Source organism: Penicillium canescens (assembly GCF_028828765.1).
Source record: "Penicillium canescens strain IBT 15451 chromosome Unknown utg000010l_segment0_segment0, whole genome shotgun sequence".
Classification (NCBI taxonomy): domain Eukaryota; kingdom Fungi; phylum Ascomycota; class Eurotiomycetes; order Eurotiales; family Aspergillaceae; genus Penicillium; species Penicillium canescens.
Window position 1 is genome coordinate 569,646 of NW_026703972.1, and position 18,090 is coordinate 587,735.

Genomic DNA, 18,090 nt, shown 5'->3' on the forward strand with positions numbered 1-18,090 from the left:
GTTCAAATCAAACCGGGATAAATACAGAGCATAGCCAATAGGAAACTACGTGACCGCTAAATGTGATAGTGAAAATCCGAATTTTCATGCGGCAGTGACGGCCGCATTTGGATACAGAAGTTGCAGATCATATCAGCGGCTGATTCCGTCATTTATTCCATGGTTCATGCGTGTGAACAAGCCCGTGCGGTTGATCGCCAGAGCCGGATAATCCCCCAGTCATCCCAGGTTTGACTGTGTGCTTTGTTAACCCGTACAATTTGGTCGCGAATCCTTGAGGATGAAGAAGAACTGCATACCGCAGGTTTCCGCGGGATATGAACGAAAGCTTGTCGCAATGACAGCATTCCTACATGTACCGGGCAATGTCTCTTCTTTTTCTACGCTATGACCCGGTTAGTAATTTATCGCTAGTTCAGATCCTGACCGTTGTTTTTGACCACTCCACCCGACCGCTCTGTTTAACACTTTGCTTAACCGCTCTGCTTAACCGCTCTGCTTAACCGCTCTGCTTAACTGCTCTGCTTAACCACTTAGTTGAACCACCTTGCTTAACCGCTCTGCTTAACCACCCTTTTGCTAGAATCAAGATCGCAATCTACCCCCAGCTTTCCCTCCCCCTCCACTGAGAATACTTCTTTGCCCATCGTCTGTTCTCTTCTCTTCTTCGTGCATCCTTGGTCTGTTATTTCTGCTCTCCCTGCTGTGGGTGCACAGTACCAAAGAAATCAGTCACCGACCGTCTACTCGTGACCTACCAGCCACTTCATTATTTCGCGGTCTTGTAGTCTCATTTCTCAACCTCCACACCCTCGCCGTCCCTTCAAATCCGTTGAGTTCGACCATGAAGCGTTCTCGACGCCAGCGGACTAGAAAGCTGGAAAGCGACTCTGGCGGGGATGACATTATTGTGGCTACTTCTAGCGATTCAGAGCGGGGCGATGCTACATATGAGACGGATCTGACGGAGCTGGAAGACGTTTTCAGCCCACGAAAACGTCTCCGACCCGACGAGAACCTTGCCTTGGAGCCGGAGGTCTCTTATGATGCTGGAAAGCTCTACGAGGACCCACTGGATGAGGGTGGGGTAGATCTCTCTGAAATCCCCGCGGATTTTGACAAAGCACCGGGTACTATTGAACGACGAGAGCGGATTGAGAGTCGGTGGAAAAGGTGAGTGACCCAATGAGGTACATCGCTACTGGAGGCGTTGACGGGGAGATTGCTAACGCGGATACAGGTACTGTGTTAGCCAAGTACGAAACAGGCCCAATGAGCCAAAATGGCGCGAGGCCGAGGAGGCGCTGCGCCAGGCGTCGAACAATGATATGTATCGTTTCCTACGCTGGTGTCTCCAGCTCGAGCGAGGCGAGGATGGTCGACATATAAAGGGCATCAACAAAGCTAGCACATTCGAGACCGACTGGAAAAACCTTCGCTGTTACTATCAAGAGCTCACCAATATTGTGATCAAAGATGAAGATGGCTCAGAGATACGAAGGGTCATTATGCCTCCAAATTTATCCCGATCCAACTTGATATCCTTGACTTACCATTGATTATAGGGTATGAAGTACTTGGTCCAGGAGTTTGGCTTGGACACGCAGCCTGGAAAGAAGACACCGGTTTATATCGAGGATATCGGCCCGTTTAATGAAACGATCTTGTCGACACAAGAGAAGAAGTTCCATCTAGGCTTTCAGCGTATCCAAGTGTGTTTGTTCAACTCTCTCGGTATCTTTACGCTGCACCGGAAAAGCGCCCTGCTGAGTCTGCAGTTTAAGGACCTGCAGATCTCCCTCCAGAAGGATCCCTGTGGAGGCCCACCCGTCCCTATGATCGAACTTACTCCCGAAGGGACTAAAAAGTTTCTCGGTCTCACCAAATTGTACGGCAATCGCAATTTCTGTCTCTCCCTCTCAATTCCCCATTCAACTCCGGATATATAATATCTCTTGAGATCTTCTTGTCATCTCCGGAATGGCTGACTAGGGTGATGCAGCTAACCTATGAACAGAACGACTTTTGCACTTCCCGAGATCGTTTACGGGCCGTCTTTGGTGATATGCCCGCACACATTGCTTTTTGGCGTCCTGTTTCACGCGCGGGCATTCCGGAATCAGGGGCTGACTTCGAAGGCTCAGCTGCGGAAACTTTTCATCAGCAAAAGCTGTGAGCAGCTCCTGGTGCCTTTAGATCCGAAAAAGTCTGAATGGTATATCTTTTGCAAAACAGAGTTGGTCAAGGGCGTTCCAACCATTCAACGGACTATACAGATGCCCAAGTCTGCGATTTCCACCCTGCTAGTCACATTTGGCGAGATTCGCGAAAGGGGCATTTCACGCCCATCAGTTCCGGTATGGAAGTGGTAAAGTGATTAACGAGAGTGGTGAGTTCTTCCATGGATATTGTGAATTTGATGTGTCTTGTCAAGTTGGTGGCTGATGTACTCCGCAGGGTGGGTGAGCAAGGAGCAACATATGTTGATCATGAAGCATGCCAGCCCCCGCACCTTTCTCAACCACTATCATCCCCTGCAAATCGACACTGACATGATCCGGGTGATCTGTGGCCTTGACCCGGATGTGGAACTGATGCGAGCTGTTACACGGCAAAGCCGTTGGCGAGACACGCGACGCCCACGCTACTTGACCGATCAACAAAGGGCACAGGTTGAAGAACATTCTGAGTTGGAAGAGGCACGGCGCAATCTAGACAATATCCGCGCGCAGTACGAGGAGACCCAGGAACCCGGCCTGCTTCCTAGACTCCAGCAACGGGAGAAGGAGGTGAGAAATACGCGAAAAAGGTTGCACCGGAGCTTACGGCATGAGATCCGAGAGAAATTTGATGAAGAGCAAGCCTACCTGGATATCGAGGCGCAGCTGTCGGGTACCGCAGTCAAGGAAGAGAGCGAAGACTCACCCTTGGAAGACACTATGCACCCCCTTCGTTGCATCTCGTGCAGTCTTCTTTCCTACCCTGTTTCTAACTCGTTGGAGGATGAGTGGCATCGGCGCGATACAGGTAGTGCAGCGGTTGTTCAGTATTGTGACGTCCTTGAAGGAGGCCCATTGAGGGTCCGGCCTAAACAGAAAGCTCCTGAATCTGCTTCGCCGACTGGACCGATAGCCCAGCCGAAGGATTTACAGCAGGCCCGAAGTGATATCGACTCCTGCAAGGTACCTGCCTCTGTATGTGGCAAGCCGTTACGTGCCACCAGGGAGTTCCTCGAAACTGCTAAGTAGCCAGAGGCATGCTTTCAATGCTTCGCAAGTGAAGGGCTTCCGGACAAGGTTCGCTTTCAGATGTTTCATGATCCCGGGTGTGTTACGCGCCATTTTGATGCTATTCATCTTAAAGAAGAACCACTCAAATGCAACTGGTGTGAAGTAGGCTTGCTACATCGAATGGCGTTCCAGCGCCATGCCTCTGATGTGCATCGCGTGCGCAGTCGCTGGCGATGCCCGAATCCGATGCAGGGACTTCAAAACAAGAATAGGCCGGCCATGAATCAACGAAGCCATTGAGTCGGTATCCGTTTACTTCCGATTTGGAATGAAATCGCGTTTGCCGTATCCAGCAAGAATATAGACCAGAGAAGTTCCATACGAATCCCGCGCGCGAGCACAAGCAGCGGGAAAATGAAGCAGTTGGCAGCATCTGTCAGCAAAAATATCCTCTAGAGCTTTCTATTCGATTTGTGTTGAAAATTTTTGGACCTTGGTTCTGCTTTATTTGTTCGGTCCCACCGAGATCTGGACTCAGCCATACCATTAGAGCTGTATATAACGATCTTCCTCATTTCAATAATTTTAATGTGAGCTATCAGCTGAAGAACTCATATACTATAGGATTTGCAAAATTTGATGATGGAGAGAAACGAGTGACTAGATTAAATTTGATGACTGCCAAAATCCAAGAACGCTCGATGACTCTAAGAGGTTGAATAGTTGGGCAACCGTGAGAACTAAAAATATGAAAAGAAAAATGAAACATTCAAGTCAAGCCAATAAATCAGCGGACGACATGTTGATATGTCCCAATAAAAACAAACAATTAACAGAGAAACCAAACACAACTGCATATGTACAGGATAAAGTCTGCCCGGTGGGCCACTCAGGATAGATCATGTTCCTGCTCACTGAGCACGATCACGTTTCTCTTTTCCTTGAATACCTGGGGTGTCCAGAGAACAACTTGAATTAGAGAAGCAGTATGTGTCCGGTTTGCTTCGGCGACGCTGATTATATAGGGGCGAAGGTACCGACTTCGCTTATTTTTCTTTACCAGTCCCAATTTCTCAAGTCTCACAATAGGAAGAAATGATTCCCAGTAAAAACCTAAATTAAAATTTGACTCCCTAAGCAGTACGCTATTCGCTCCTTTCCATCGCCCCAGTATCAAGAAAAAGTTCTCGGTAGTGGGTCCTAAAGTGAATATTTGGAGGGTCAAATACGCTTTTAAACAGTAAGCTTGGTTAATGGTCTCTCGATCACCGAGTTGACGCCACAACATTGCGTCGAAAATCTAGGCGATCTGGGCGCAAGGCAAAACCGTCGAGCTACTACTGTATTATTGAAGAAATACCGACGTAGAGGGATTCATTAGAGTCAATTGCATAGAATTGAAAACTCCGAATTTGCCATAACTCGCGCAGTTCTATAGTAAGGTGCATTACCGTGGTGTGCTCCGTCATTGTGGGTGCAATCTTACTGGGTGAAGTCTGTGCCCCATGTAACAAAAGCGAGTGTCGTCGGGCTGCAGGCAACCCTTACATGAGCTCGGGTACCTCAATAATTCCCAGGATGTCCTAGGGGAAGGGCGATGCGAGGCTATAAAGCCAATAAAAGTGACAATCTATGAGGATGATCCACCGCCGGGGTTGAGTGGGTCGCACTAATGCACACTAAGACGCACTAATGTATGCCACAGAGTTAGGAAGGACATTTTGCCCCTTAAATCTGGCGCCAAAGAGACTCTTATATATGGATTATACATAGTCTGTTTTAGGTGGCATATCCAAAATCGGTATAGTGACTCGTGCGAGAAGCCAAAGGGTCGCAGAGTAGCCTCACCCTTCAATATGGTATTTTGGGGCGTCTCACTCGCCCGTGTGTCTCACATGCTACTGGATTACTCCGCACAGGTACGATGTCTCCTGACCATCCGATTTTCCTATAAAGTGATAAAAAAATCCACCTTTCATTAGGGACGAATATTTGTACCTCCTGGTCATCCTAAGAGTCCCAAAATCCACAATGAGATTCACCTCTTCGGTTGCATTCTTCTCTGTTTTCTCCGCCGCCTTCGGCTATTGGGTATACAACCCTAACTTATCTTCATTTTCTATAGTCTCCCTACAGAAATAATGGCTAACAAATTAATATTAATAGAACTGCGAGGTTGCTCAACCAACGCCAACGCCTTGTTCTGGGGCTGTTGATGCGGAACCTTCAGTCAGTATACTTCTTGTAATCAAAGTACTAGCTAACTTACCCCAATTTAATAGGACTATACCTGTGTAACAATGGGTCCGGGAAGGTGCGTTGGAAATGGAGATGACCACGGATCATACGATTGCAAAGATGTATGTGTCATGACCTCTCTGCGCCCGACGGCGGAAGGGAAAAGACTCGGGCGATGACTTCGTTCGAAAGTTATACAGAATGGAGATACAGAATGCTAACCGGCACAATAGGATCACCGTTGCAATAAACCTGGAAATGGATGTATTCCATTCCCGGGGAGCAATAATGCCAACTGTTCTTAGGTGCTTTGTTGATGCTATCTGGCCAAAGAACCGTATCCCCTCGTCCATCCTTTTGTCACAATTAGCATGGTCCTTAGCGGCATAGACTAGCACAATCTACAATGCATAATAATTGGCCAATGGCGTCTAATTGCAGTACCCCAGGTGTTATAGTGTAATTTAGGCCTAACTCGATCTCGCTAGCTAGTTCCTATGCCATTCTAAGCGGACTCAGCGCTTTGCCTCCCTTGGGAATATCATGAAACTTATCAGAAGAGGGCACATGAAGACAGTAGAGTGCAATGTTTGACGTGTATATTACCGAAGTCATGCAGCTTTAGCTCTATGCTAGTGATGCATACAACAGGTACAATAACTGGATGTTCACGGTGTTTGGTTCTTGCCGATGGGGTGGTAATGCTCACTCTCTGGGTTCCAAATTCGAAATACTTATATAAAAGGAGATATAATGATCCAGGCTATTTCGAAATTGACTCGAACCCACATATGATATGTGATGTGCGTGCACGGACTGTGGAGTAGTTGCCTTGGAATATGATGTGGAAACATACGGAGCGATGCTCGAAGAGTGCATGGGACCATTTTCTGCTAACTTTTATCAGTTCTCGGCTAGCCCTCACCCCGAAAATATGTGTACGTTTTGTGTATTGTGAGCTGATAGATGATAGCTTTTGTTTGCATTTGACCTAATTGCTCCCTCGCATAAAACAGGGACAGCTGAATGCGGGTTCTTTGGGGGCCTGCGCCTTTCGGGCTGACACACTAAAACCATTGGCTAGTTAGTTATGACTGTATTAGCGCATATTAGTCAGTGAGTTCAATCTGATCTCCACATGTACGGAAGATGGTATAGAGATCGCAGCACATTCAATTTATAAACTCACCTTTATTTCCACATTGAACGAAAGACAGTCTGTTCCAACGACAAGTTTCGCCCCAGGAAACTTCTGAAGTCGGCATTCCGCATCAGAATCTCCACATTCCAGACCATGTAGTCTCGCAGCATGAGTTCCAAATTCCCCATGTACTCCCTATCCTCAAAAGCAAATACCAATAGCTGAACGATGTCTCCCGTTCGTTCTTCAAATAGAGTAAAATTCTCGAGCAATCGTAGCAACTGATAGTAAGATAGGACACTAAGTGCAAACCAGCCTGTTCTGACTCCAAAACGATGAATTTCAGCATGACATAGAAACACAGCTGCATAGCTCGTGAAAGGGTCATTGCTTAAGTCCTTCTCAGATCCCGATCGTGGTGTATGGCCAAGTCTTGCCAGCAGTATATCATAGTTAAGCAAAAGCACCTCTGGGTGGAAGAGATTCCTATTTAGGCTAGAAGAATCCCATCTGTTCGCCTTTTCCTTGCATTGCGTTTCGCTGTTTTCTGACTTCGAAGTATCCTTCCCGGGAGATTGCGGAACGGGACATGGTGCAGAGTAATCCCCAGAGTATACAAACTCACAGCAACGACCAAAAACTTCCTCATCGATACTCTCGATCACCGCTGGTTCAAGAGCTTTTCTTGGAAAAGAACTTTCCAATGCCTGGTGAATTGAGAACCGCTTTTGATTTTTACCAACGAAAAAATGAACAACATCAGATTGCAGGACTCTGCGCAATTGTTAGGGATTGGAACAATCTTTGTCTAAAGGAGGGAAAACTTAATTATGAAATGCAAGCCGCATTATGTAGAGTATTCAGAGATACGAAGATATCGGCCCAAGGCGGCGATATTGTTCAATTCAATAATAGGATAGCAGAGAGAGCACAGATTCTCGATATTCTTTTTACAGAAGAGGATTCTCATGGCTCTTTATAGTGACCGGCTAGGCCCGAGCTCTGCTTTCAGTCACCGTCTAGCGTCTGCAGCGCTGTTATTATGGCCCAATGAAAGCCACTGCAGAGACCCGCTCCTACAGCAAGATGATAAGCCAATGAAATCAACCCTCACTGGGACAGCGTGGCTGTCTGGCTGAGGACCGCCGTCTATAAGCCACGGTTACATCGGTAGAGTATCTCGGTATTCCCAGTGTGGTCGAATAAGACCCCACTGCACTACGGTTAAGGATATCGAACCTAGGGGTATCCTGGCCAATGATGACGTTCCTGACTTCGGAGTGGGGCTCCAAATCCCCGAACGCACCGGCCAGTTGGTGCTCTAATGCTCACGTATTCTTCTCAACCGAAGCTCTGCCAAGATAATTGCGGCATTTCGCCAAGATACGGCTTGAGGCTACCTTAGACATCATTTTACACAGGGGAATGCAAACAGTGGAAAGAGTATGACCCAAAAATGTTCATATAGAGTGCCATTGCTGATAATTCTCAAATGCCATTCTCATATCCATTATACTTCCTTTCAGTCTCCAGAGCTGTCAGCGTTTCCAACCCATTCTCCATAACCCATCAGTCAGCCGTTGGTTAAATTTCCACCTAAAAAAGGCTTCCCATTTGAGCCTGCAGTTGATTGCCTCCTGGGGCGGGTAGAATACCTTCTGGTGTTGGCAGAGGTTGAGGTTTGAGTGGCTTCATGCTGCGCTGCCAAGTATAATTCCTGGGAACTGCGGAGTTGAATGATCTTAGTCAATGGATCATGGTCGCCGTCTTCCACCAAGGAGATGCAGGGGAAGACATTGAGAAGATAAAGACCCTGAAGGTCTTGTGCCACCGGTGTTGTAGTTTTACCAGCAGAAGGGAAGCGATCCCATTCATTGTCCTCGGGATCAAAAGGTTCGAAGTCTGTCTCGAACTTCTTCTGCGATCGCTGAATTGGAAGCCAAACTTCGGCCGCGTTCTGAACTATAGTCTTGACTTTTGTGCAAAACAAATCGTGCTGCGCTTCGGGAAAGAGGCTGCCTGCATACGAGGACATTCTCTGAACAACGGCTCGAATTTCAGCTTTAAGAATGTCATGTTCGGCGCACGGATCAATGGAGAGAAGTATGCGACGGCAAAATGCTTCTCTCTCGCCATTACTCTCTGCAAGATGTTCGAGAGCTTCACGAAGATTGTTGCCCTCTGAAATAAAATAGCTGGGCTGGAATATCCGTTGATTGATCTCTCTGAACAGAACAGCCAGGATCAATGCAAATCGTACCGCTTTGGCTGCCGAGGAGTTCGAGGGAATCAGAGGAAAGCTTGGTGGTAGAATTATGTTGTCTACCTTCCTAATATTGTCCCATATGGGTTTCTCCTTTTTATTCTATCAGTACATAACGAGCGTGACCAAAGGTGTCTGAAAACAGACCTTTAGAATATCTTCCGGAACATCTTGTTCTAGAAATGGGGATAACTCGGTTGTAGCAAAGTGCCAAAGTCTTGCGAACTTCGTCGTCCTGTGATAAAACGCGGAAACAATCAGTTCACGAATGGTTGCAATCATTTGACACGACTTACACAAAGTCGTCATCGATGTCCGAGGATTGGACAGGGAAGTCTTCCAATTTTTGAATACGAGCTCTGACTGCCTGGAGCTCTGTGCTCATCGAGGCATTAGCAGTTTCCAGATCTTCGTTCTTTTTCTGCTGTGATGATAACATTGATTTTAATTTCGATCGTGCTGTCTTCATTTGGTCTATCATCTTGTCCTTCTCTTTCAAATTGGCTTGCAGAGTACTAATGTCTTCGGCGGATTGTGAGACTTTAGCGATCTCCAGCGAGCAAGTCGATTTCAAGTTCGCCACTTCCTGCTGCAGACCCTCCAAATCCTTGGAGTATTCAGCAATCTTACTTTCCTTTTCGTCTACAGTAGCATGAAGAGATTCGATCTGCGTCGCGGAGTCTGTCTGTTTTGCTCTTTCTGTCTCGTTGGCAGTGAGCATATCGTTGATGGTAGTTCGTTTTGTCTCCTGTATATAAAGAATCTCCTTTTGAAGTTTCTTCAACTCTTCATCTTGAGAGTGGATCTGCTCACGCTGTTGAGTAATCTCACCAATCACGGCAGATGCAAATTGAGATTCAGAGCTTGACGCCAGTATACCCATATATTTGATGAAGCCTTCTAGGCTACCACTATTGACCAAAGGCAGGATATCATGCTTGCCTGGATTCAAGGATGATGAGTCGATCAGAGACATGACAAAGAATGGCTAAGATGAATTGGCGAGGGCGTGCAGAGTCCGAAAACTTGATCGGCCTCCAGTTTCTCTAATAGAAGACAAGACATATATTCGTGATTATCTCACAGAGGCGTTCGCTCCACGTACATCAGAAGCCACCAAACCGAAACTCGTGATGAGGGGAAGAAACAGTGAAGCGGTTTATGCATGCAAGTGCAGGGTAGTTTGCGACGTGTTGGCGAGTTTGTGGTCGTCAATAACGCGAGTAATGGCAAAGCAGTTGCAGAATGTCCAAGCCATGACGTGTCATTCGGACCATGATCGCATCACTGGGGCTGCTTCAAAGTTTGGAGATTATATTGCGAGGCTCTCGAGGAAATTAGCGCACTGCTGAAAAGAAAGCAGCTGCTGGAGGGGTGTAGACCATCATCGAATTGAAGACCACTGCGGGGACCCACTCTTCAGCTGATAAGCCAATGACACCAGCCCTCACTGTGACAGCGTGGGTATCTGGCTATCTCAAGACTGGTCTGGGCCTAGAATGGTTGGTGACAGGATGAGGAATTAATGTACTGGCTAGTACTGCACATGTCCAATAGAATCTGATGATTGATTGAAGGTCTGTAGATCGGTTGAGCGATCTCTGGAGCCTACTGTCCGTGCTCTGGCGTGTTGTGACACCGTATCCGAATTTAGTCCGAATACCATACAAATACTAGGGGAAATTGGGTGAACGATGAACAAGCCTATCCCAAAAGGTCATAGCGGTATTTGACCGCTTCTTTAGTTTGTCAAAATGATATATAGCGTTGACAAGTCTTACCAATAGCTATATACCAGAAATGAAATAGAACAAAGACGTGGTTGTTGAGATATAACGTTGTAATATATCGCATTTATTATGGTGTTTTGAGATGGCCCACTCGCTTGCAGACCACGTTATTCATGCAGGAATCTCAACAAAGAGAACCGTCATAGTCAGACATTTCAAAATTGTTGAGGATATATGTTTCAACCAGACACTTCTTTCCGTTTCGTTGAACGCCTCAGAAATCCGACAAATGGAATATTGTAGAACTCATAGTCACCAAAAAAAGAAGTTGAAAAAGATAACAAAACAAAAAAAAAATAGGCGTGTCTTCATGGTCGCAAGTTCGGAAATTGAGTGTTGACAACGCGTGGCAAAGCTTCAACGGGTTGACGGTCGAACGACCTCGCTTTCTGCAGTTTAGACGGACAGACTCATAGCTCTACACAACCAACACCACACTAAAGCGAGGTTAAGAAAAAGAAATACATACTTCTCGGGACGAAATTGTAGGCGCTTTCCGGTGATTCAACGTTGAGTCACTCACAGGTGAGGTATCAGAACAAGAAATATGAGCCTGCCATTGCGGATTGAATAGTACTCAGTGCCTGAATTTTAGAGAGCTGTGAAAGATTCAACAGTCAGCCAACGTTTCTTGACCAACTCAGCATCCTTTTTCTCAACACCACTTTTACTCGTCTCTCTCGCTGAGCATCTCAAGGCATCAAGGATGTCGCTGCAAATATTGCGGCAAAAAGAAAACATGAGTTTCAATGGACCTCAATTAGGATAGGTACCGAGCTTGTAAGTCGCGGAAGCCGATAAGCCTATAAATACGTCCTCTACCCCGGCAATTTGCTCTACAATTTATTCTCCTGACTCTGCAAATTCGAGAAGGCTTGTGTCTGAGCCACTTGAGAAGTTCTTCCCCATTGATCCCATACTGAAATTGCCACTGTATTGACATTCATTGAATACATCGTGGATTAGCAAGCCAGACAGTGCTTGTGAGAGATACAGGTATGATTCCCACCAGATGCACTGCTATCCACACTAGCCGATTAAAGATGTCTATGCGAAGATGCCTCCGCCACAGCAGCCGACTGAGCTGATCTACTGTACAGCCTCTGTGTGTATTCCCAAGAGAAAGCACGAATACCCGCGTCGCAGTTATGTGAATCTTAGCCTGTCTTGTCTGGATTCTACTGATCCTGAAGTCGATGCGATTTAAATATAACCGAGGAAATTCGACAACAAGGCACGAGCGCAAGGGCCACAGCTTTTTGCCGTCTCTTCGTCCCTAGTTTTGGCCACCAGAACATGTGAGTCATGCACTATCTCGCCGATCTGAAAGCTAATGAATGACAGTGAACCAAGGACATCGCATTAGAGTGCCCCCGAGGCTACCGCACTCCTGTTAGTGCTCTGCACAAGCCATGGCCTACACATCTTTCCTGGTCCCGTCGCTTAAGACTAGCCAGCATACCTTAGGTGGAGTAATACCAATAACAGGTATGGACATTCGATTGCGAGCTTGATTGCAAGGAAAGTCCATTCATCTTGGTAGTGTGAGTGATTTGTCGCGCCCTCTGCTGTGCTATATCAGTTGTTCGCGCAAATTTTTGTGCTCCAAAACACGAACACTGCCTATTTTCATGCTGTTGGAATTAGGCGCAGCCCATCCCCAATGTGAAACATCCCTGTTGGGAGTTCTATCGCCGCATCGGAGATAAGACCAAGGCGTCACTAGACCTCCGCAAAGCCCATAAATGGGCCCGACCTTTAGGCCCATAGCCCAACCAGCAGTGGGCTGTGGGCCTAACCTCTATAGCCCGCCCCAACCCATAGCCCATGAGTGGGGGCCCATGAGGCCCCCAATATATCCCATTTCTATGCATAACTACGATCTTGGCGCTCATAAAACCGCTGATTAATGCCTGTTTTTTACGCATGTTCCAGTCTGTAAGCCTTTACAAGGCATACATCGGCCCGACGTTTTACCAGGCCTGATCTAGTATTTCAACTCCCAATCCGGGGGTTCAACTCCCCCAAGAATCAAGATCTCAAGATCCAACGGCGACGACATAGTAATTAAGGTCGTAGATGAAGCCAGCTACAGTAGGCACTATAGTTTACCGGCGTCATCAAAAAACAATCCAATTTCACCAAGTTTTCGTAGTATTCTGGTACTTAGAGAGTTCCAAAGTGTCAACATGTAGAGATATATATCTCATATAATTAGAAGTAGGTGCATGTTTCTGTTGAACTGTAGATTCAAGGGTCAAATCTATGAATTATAGGTTTATAGAGTTGAAATTTATACCAAAAGATAGCCAATCTCTCAGACTTAACGTCTGTCTTCACAGAAACGTAATATTCTGGGGATTACAGAGATGAGAGAGGTTTGAAGATATCTCATGAGCCATGGGGTGAAATGTTTTGGGCGAACAAATTGTAAAATGGGCGGGGAGATGGGTTATCCATGGACTTTTCTTGGGCTTTGGATGGGCTGAATTCACTGCATATGCATGATCTAGCCAATCAGATGCTAGAATCAAGATATTCCGTTTTAATGTCGACTGCTACGGTGATCTCTGTTTACAATATCTGTTTGCTACGGCGTCGATACGTCGACAGTTCTCTCACTAAGAAGGTATGTCGATTTCTTCCTCCTGAAGCTATTCCCCTGAAGCCCTTCATCCAATTTTGAACCTACTATCAAGTTGTCATCCTGATCATGTCGCAAAGCCAGGAGTTTAGATCCTCCCAGTTGGGCCTGTTCGACACTGAGCCCGACAATTCGTCAATTGCTACGCCTTCTCTTTGCCCAGCTACTCCGTCCACCTCTCGGCAGGTTGATAGCTTCTCGTTCGTTGAGCCGTCTGTTCCTTCGTCTATCGCCCTAGATCCCCTTGAACGCTTCCAACGTGTCGGTCCTGGTAGGAGAGGAGGCCAGTTTTTCCTTTACGACGCGATGAATCACACTGATTGGGTCAACTGGTGGTTGGAGACTGACTATGGATCTAAAAACAAGATCGCTTGGGAGTCACAGCATGGCTCCGCTTCGGAGACCTGGAAACAGTTTGAGCAAGTGGCCCATACGGCGACTGGAAACCCAAAGGTCTTGTGTAAGCGTTGCGATGCAATTCTTGAGCACCCTTATACTACTAAGAAGGATGCCAATGGGAGGGTTGGTCGTCATGGCACGACAACAATTACCCGTCATCTTCAGACCTCAGCCTGCCAAAAGGCTACAAGTGGACGCCGGCAGAGGGCTGAATTGACGAGGTTCCTTCAAACGGTATACTATCATACCTAGCTCTACTAGACCCTACTAACTAGCATCATGATCAGGGTAGTCATAGCCAGACATTCTCGCAAGAAGGTTTTGAGAGTAAAATCTTGGAGTTTATTACTACTAACCGGCTTCCATTCCAAATCGTTGAAAATCCAGCATTTCGTGAGCTCATCGCAGAGGTAAGTCCGTCAGACGCCAGTCCGTAGGCGTCAAATCGCCCAAATCCTCCAAATCCGCCGTCTTTACCAATCAGCCTCTATTTGCCTCGTCACCTAACTAAATCTTAAGTCTTGAATCTAGGCACAATCCGCCCTAAGCCCTCCGATCGTGCCCTCCGCTGATACAATTCGACGTCGCCTGTCTGGCCGTGTTAAAGAACGACAGCATGATACACTCAGAATGCTTCCAGAACATGCAAAGATCTCGATTGCGTTAGACTGTTGGACATCTCCATTTCAGCAGGCATTTATGGCTATTACTGGCTATTTCATCGATGCCGAATGGGTCTACCGTGAGGTGCTACTCGGCTTTAAACCCCTTCACAGTTCGCATACAGGTGCAAACCTAAGTGCTATTCTGATGGAGACGCTTACCGAACATGGCATTAAGGACCGAGTCTTTGGAATAACCACCGATAACGCATCGAATAATGAGACTCTGGTTAAGGCACTACAACAGTCTTTACAACAAGAGCCTTCGGCTTCGGCTACTGGTTTTAACGTCATCCGGGTCCCCTGTCTCGCTCATGTCATCCAATTAAGTCTGAACCAACTACTTCACCGACTTAAAGCACGCCCAAAGAATGAACAAGCCGAGACTGTCTGGACAGAGGAACAACAGATTAGCCTTGCTAAGGCGAATGCGGAGGCCAGGTCTAAGAAACGGGACATTGCGCATACCTTAAAGAGGATACGATCTCTTGCTGTTTATATCCGCGGGAGCCCTCAGCGTCGAGATCACTTCCTCAAAGTCCAACACGACCTCGACAAAGGCCGAGGCAAAAGTTCCAGGGCAAGGACTTATGCCGATCCAGGACGTCAAAACTCGATGGAATTCAACGTTTCTGATGCTACGCCGGGCGAAGAGACTCCGTACTGCTATCAATGAATACTGTCGTCAGTTCAACTGTACAGAATTCGAACTTGATGATGAACAAATGGCGCCAAATTGACTATCTGATCTATCTCACAAAGCCATTCTTTGACTTTACGCTCGCCCTTTCGAAGACACGAGAGGCGACGTCGTTTCTTGTCTTCAGGATCTATAACCAGCTCTTTGAACACCTTGAGAAGTGCAAGTCGCAGCTACAACGAAAACGTGTTCCATGGAAACAGCAGATGCTTACCTCCCTCGGAGCAAGCCATTCAAAACTGTCGGAGTACTATAAGAAGACGGATCATATGCGCGGGCATATCTATGCGGTTTGTACGATGCTATCGCCGGATAGTAGATTCCAGTTCTTTTTATCTGATAACTGGGAGGATGTCAAAGAGATCCGTGAGCAGTATCGAGTGGCTTTCCGTGAGGCACTTACTCCTATCCAGGAGCGTCTTACTACTTTAAATAGCCCGCAAGTGTCTTCCTCTGGATCGATGCCAAGATCCTTCCTTCTTGGCCTGATGGCTCCCCCGAAGTCTCTCTCCAAACGCAAAGGCAAAGCTGGTAAAGCAACGCTAGGCCCGACTAAAGATGATGAGATGACGCAGTATCTCGACGGCAGTAAGTTAATCTCTATGTTTATTCTTTCTTGAGAGATGGTTTTTCGGCCGAAAACCCATCCCTATCTTCATGATACTAATTTCTTACAGGTTTAACTATATCTGATGAGCCGCTCTCCTTTTGGAGAGAGAATCAATATCGCTTCCCTGCTATTGCCGCACTTGCAAGAGATTACCTTGCAATTCCAGCCACAGGTGCTGGAGTTGAACGTCTGTTTAACACTGCACGCGATATCTGCCACTATCGCCGGGGCTCTTTGAAGGCGCAAACTATCGAAGAGCTGATGTTGTGCCTCTGTACGTCAAGGTTTGATCTTGAAGTGCAAGAGGCGAAGGAATTTGAGCAGTTCTTTGGCTCTGATGAGATTCAGATCCTGGTGGAGGAGGCTCAGGCGGCTCAAAAGCCAGGTGATGATGCTGAGGAGCCAGCTGAGGTGCTGGCTGTCGTCGACGTTGATGCGATCAGTGATGCTGAAGAGCAGGGTGATAGATCCGGTGATCTGATAGATGTTGACGATGACGATGACGATGCTACTATCGCTGCGGCACCGTCTCATGCGGCACCGTCTCATGCGGCACCGTCTCAAGTGCGGACATCAGGGAGGAAGAGGAGGCATGTTGAGGATGATTTGTATGAGCATTATTAGCATGTAGATATAGGGCTCCGAAAGGAATATGATCATTCATGAATATTCATGAATATTTGCGAATATGAATAATATGAATTGCATAATATGAATATGAATAAGAGACTTATTCATATTGCATTATTCATGAATATTCATGAATGATCATATTTATTCATATACTGAGAGAGCATACATTACCGTTCATGTTGTTACGTCTCAATACAGGAACCCATTTTCATGTGCCTAAGACTCTATAACAAATGCGTTCACCATCTCTAAGATATTACATTCCCATAAATCTTAATATTATCACAATCACTTTTTTGGAACGCTATTTTTGATACTGTCCCTTCAGTAGCATAAGCCACCGCATAGTCTCCGCATTTAGACAGTGTCTCCTGAGCCCCAATACATCCCTGGCATTGCTGAACTCGCGTTCAATCCCTACCTCCGCTGATGGAATTGGCAGGTAATCTCGGGCTGCCTTTGCCATGAGTGGAAAGCTAAATACATTCGCCTTCCACCATTTGAGAACCCATTCCTCGTCTGCATCGTCAATCATATGGTGGGACCAACTCACCGGTGGCGCGTCTAGATATCTATCAATGTCTGAAAGAAGCGTCCGCTGTGATGGCTGTACTTTTCGCAGCGTCCTCCACATAGTCTCGGACATTTCCGGCGGGCGATCCACTACACACGACATGGACAACTCCTGCGGATACTCCCTCTTTAGGAACTCCCGCACTTGAGAGATGATCAGTCCCGCATCTTGCTCGCTCATCTGCGATCCAATCAAAGACGATTTAATACGCGGGTCTAGGACGGAAGCCACGTAGTAAAGAAGATTGGTGTCCATCTTCCTTGCAAACTTGTTCATCTTTTGGATTCCTCTTTCCACCGCATCCCGGATCTCGGTATCCACACCTTCAAAATCACCTTCGGCTTTTTGAACCTCGTCAAGGAGGTCGTCTAGACTCCAATAGATAGGCAAGCTCTCAACAATCGTGGGACAAGATTTTGATACGGAGTTGGTGTGATCCCAGAATGGCTTAAGAACCTTCGCTACTTGTTGAAGAATCGACCATTCGTTCTCGTTTAGTTGAAGGGCGTGAACTTCTGGATGCATCCGAACAAATTGTCCAAGTTCCTTCTGTAGCCGAAGGGCGTCCGCTATCATGATATAGGTTGAGTTCCATCGAGTGTCAACATCGTAGCCCACTTGCTTGGCTGGTGACACATCTTTCCAATTTTGGCGGCGCTGTGGACTGCGGGCAACCCATAGGGTCAGCAGCCGGATCTTCATGATTGCTCCCTTCGTGCTGTGGGCAGAGGTGAATGTTGGGCTACTTTGTGTGGCCATGTCGTCCAGTATAGCCTTCGCCTCTCGAGCTGAGCCGGCCCTCAGGGAAGCGAGTACGTCCCTGCAAATGAGATTTATGACGTGGGCAAGGCAAGGAATGAAGCTCTGCCGTCCACGAAACCGCATAAGAGGTCTGATGCGAAATTGGTCGTCTTTATCGTCATAGTTCTTGAGAAGCTCGGCGTGAAGACTGTCGCAGAGAGTTCCATTGTTGGCAGCATTATCCCCCGTAATTGTGAGGAGCTTTGGCGCGACGTCTAGTTCCTCAAGCATTCTAATCACAATTTCCGCAAGGTTCTCCCCAGAGTGCGGTCCACATATGTCAGTAAACTCCAGAAGCTCTTCCCGCTTCTCAAACTCGGGTGAGATCCAATGGCCAATGATGCCCATGATCGCTATCTGATTCTCCGATGTCCAAACATCAAGAGACAGCGCAAGCGTGCGACT

General features: G+C 46.9%; 2 protein-coding genes across 2 annotated transcripts; one reads left to right on the forward strand and one right to left on the reverse strand.

Moving 5' to 3' along the window:
• Window positions 1-844: 844 nt before the first annotated feature.
• N7446_012191 (DUF3435 domain-containing protein) lies at window positions 845-3,396 on the forward strand (the record flags this gene model as incomplete). The annotated part of the gene is made up of 6 exons (XM_058520933.1): window positions 845-1,173; window positions 1,241-1,502; window positions 1,566-1,888; window positions 2,018-2,368; window positions 2,435-3,194; window positions 3,253-3,396. 6 exons carry the CDS (start codon window positions 845-847, stop codon window positions 3,394-3,396), a joined length of 2,169 nt encoding a protein of 722 aa, XP_058366299.1.
• A 4,786-nt stretch (window positions 3,397-8,182) lies between these two features.
• N7446_012192 (uncharacterized protein) lies at window positions 8,183-9,848 on the reverse strand (the record flags this gene model as incomplete). The annotated part of the gene is made up of 2 exons (XM_058520934.1): window positions 8,183-8,939; window positions 9,169-9,848. The coding sequence occupies 2 exons, from the start codon at window positions 9,846-9,848 to the stop codon at window positions 8,183-8,185; spliced, it is 1,437 nt and encodes a 478-aa protein (XP_058366300.1).
• Between the last annotated feature and the right edge of the window lie 8,242 nt (window positions 9,849-18,090).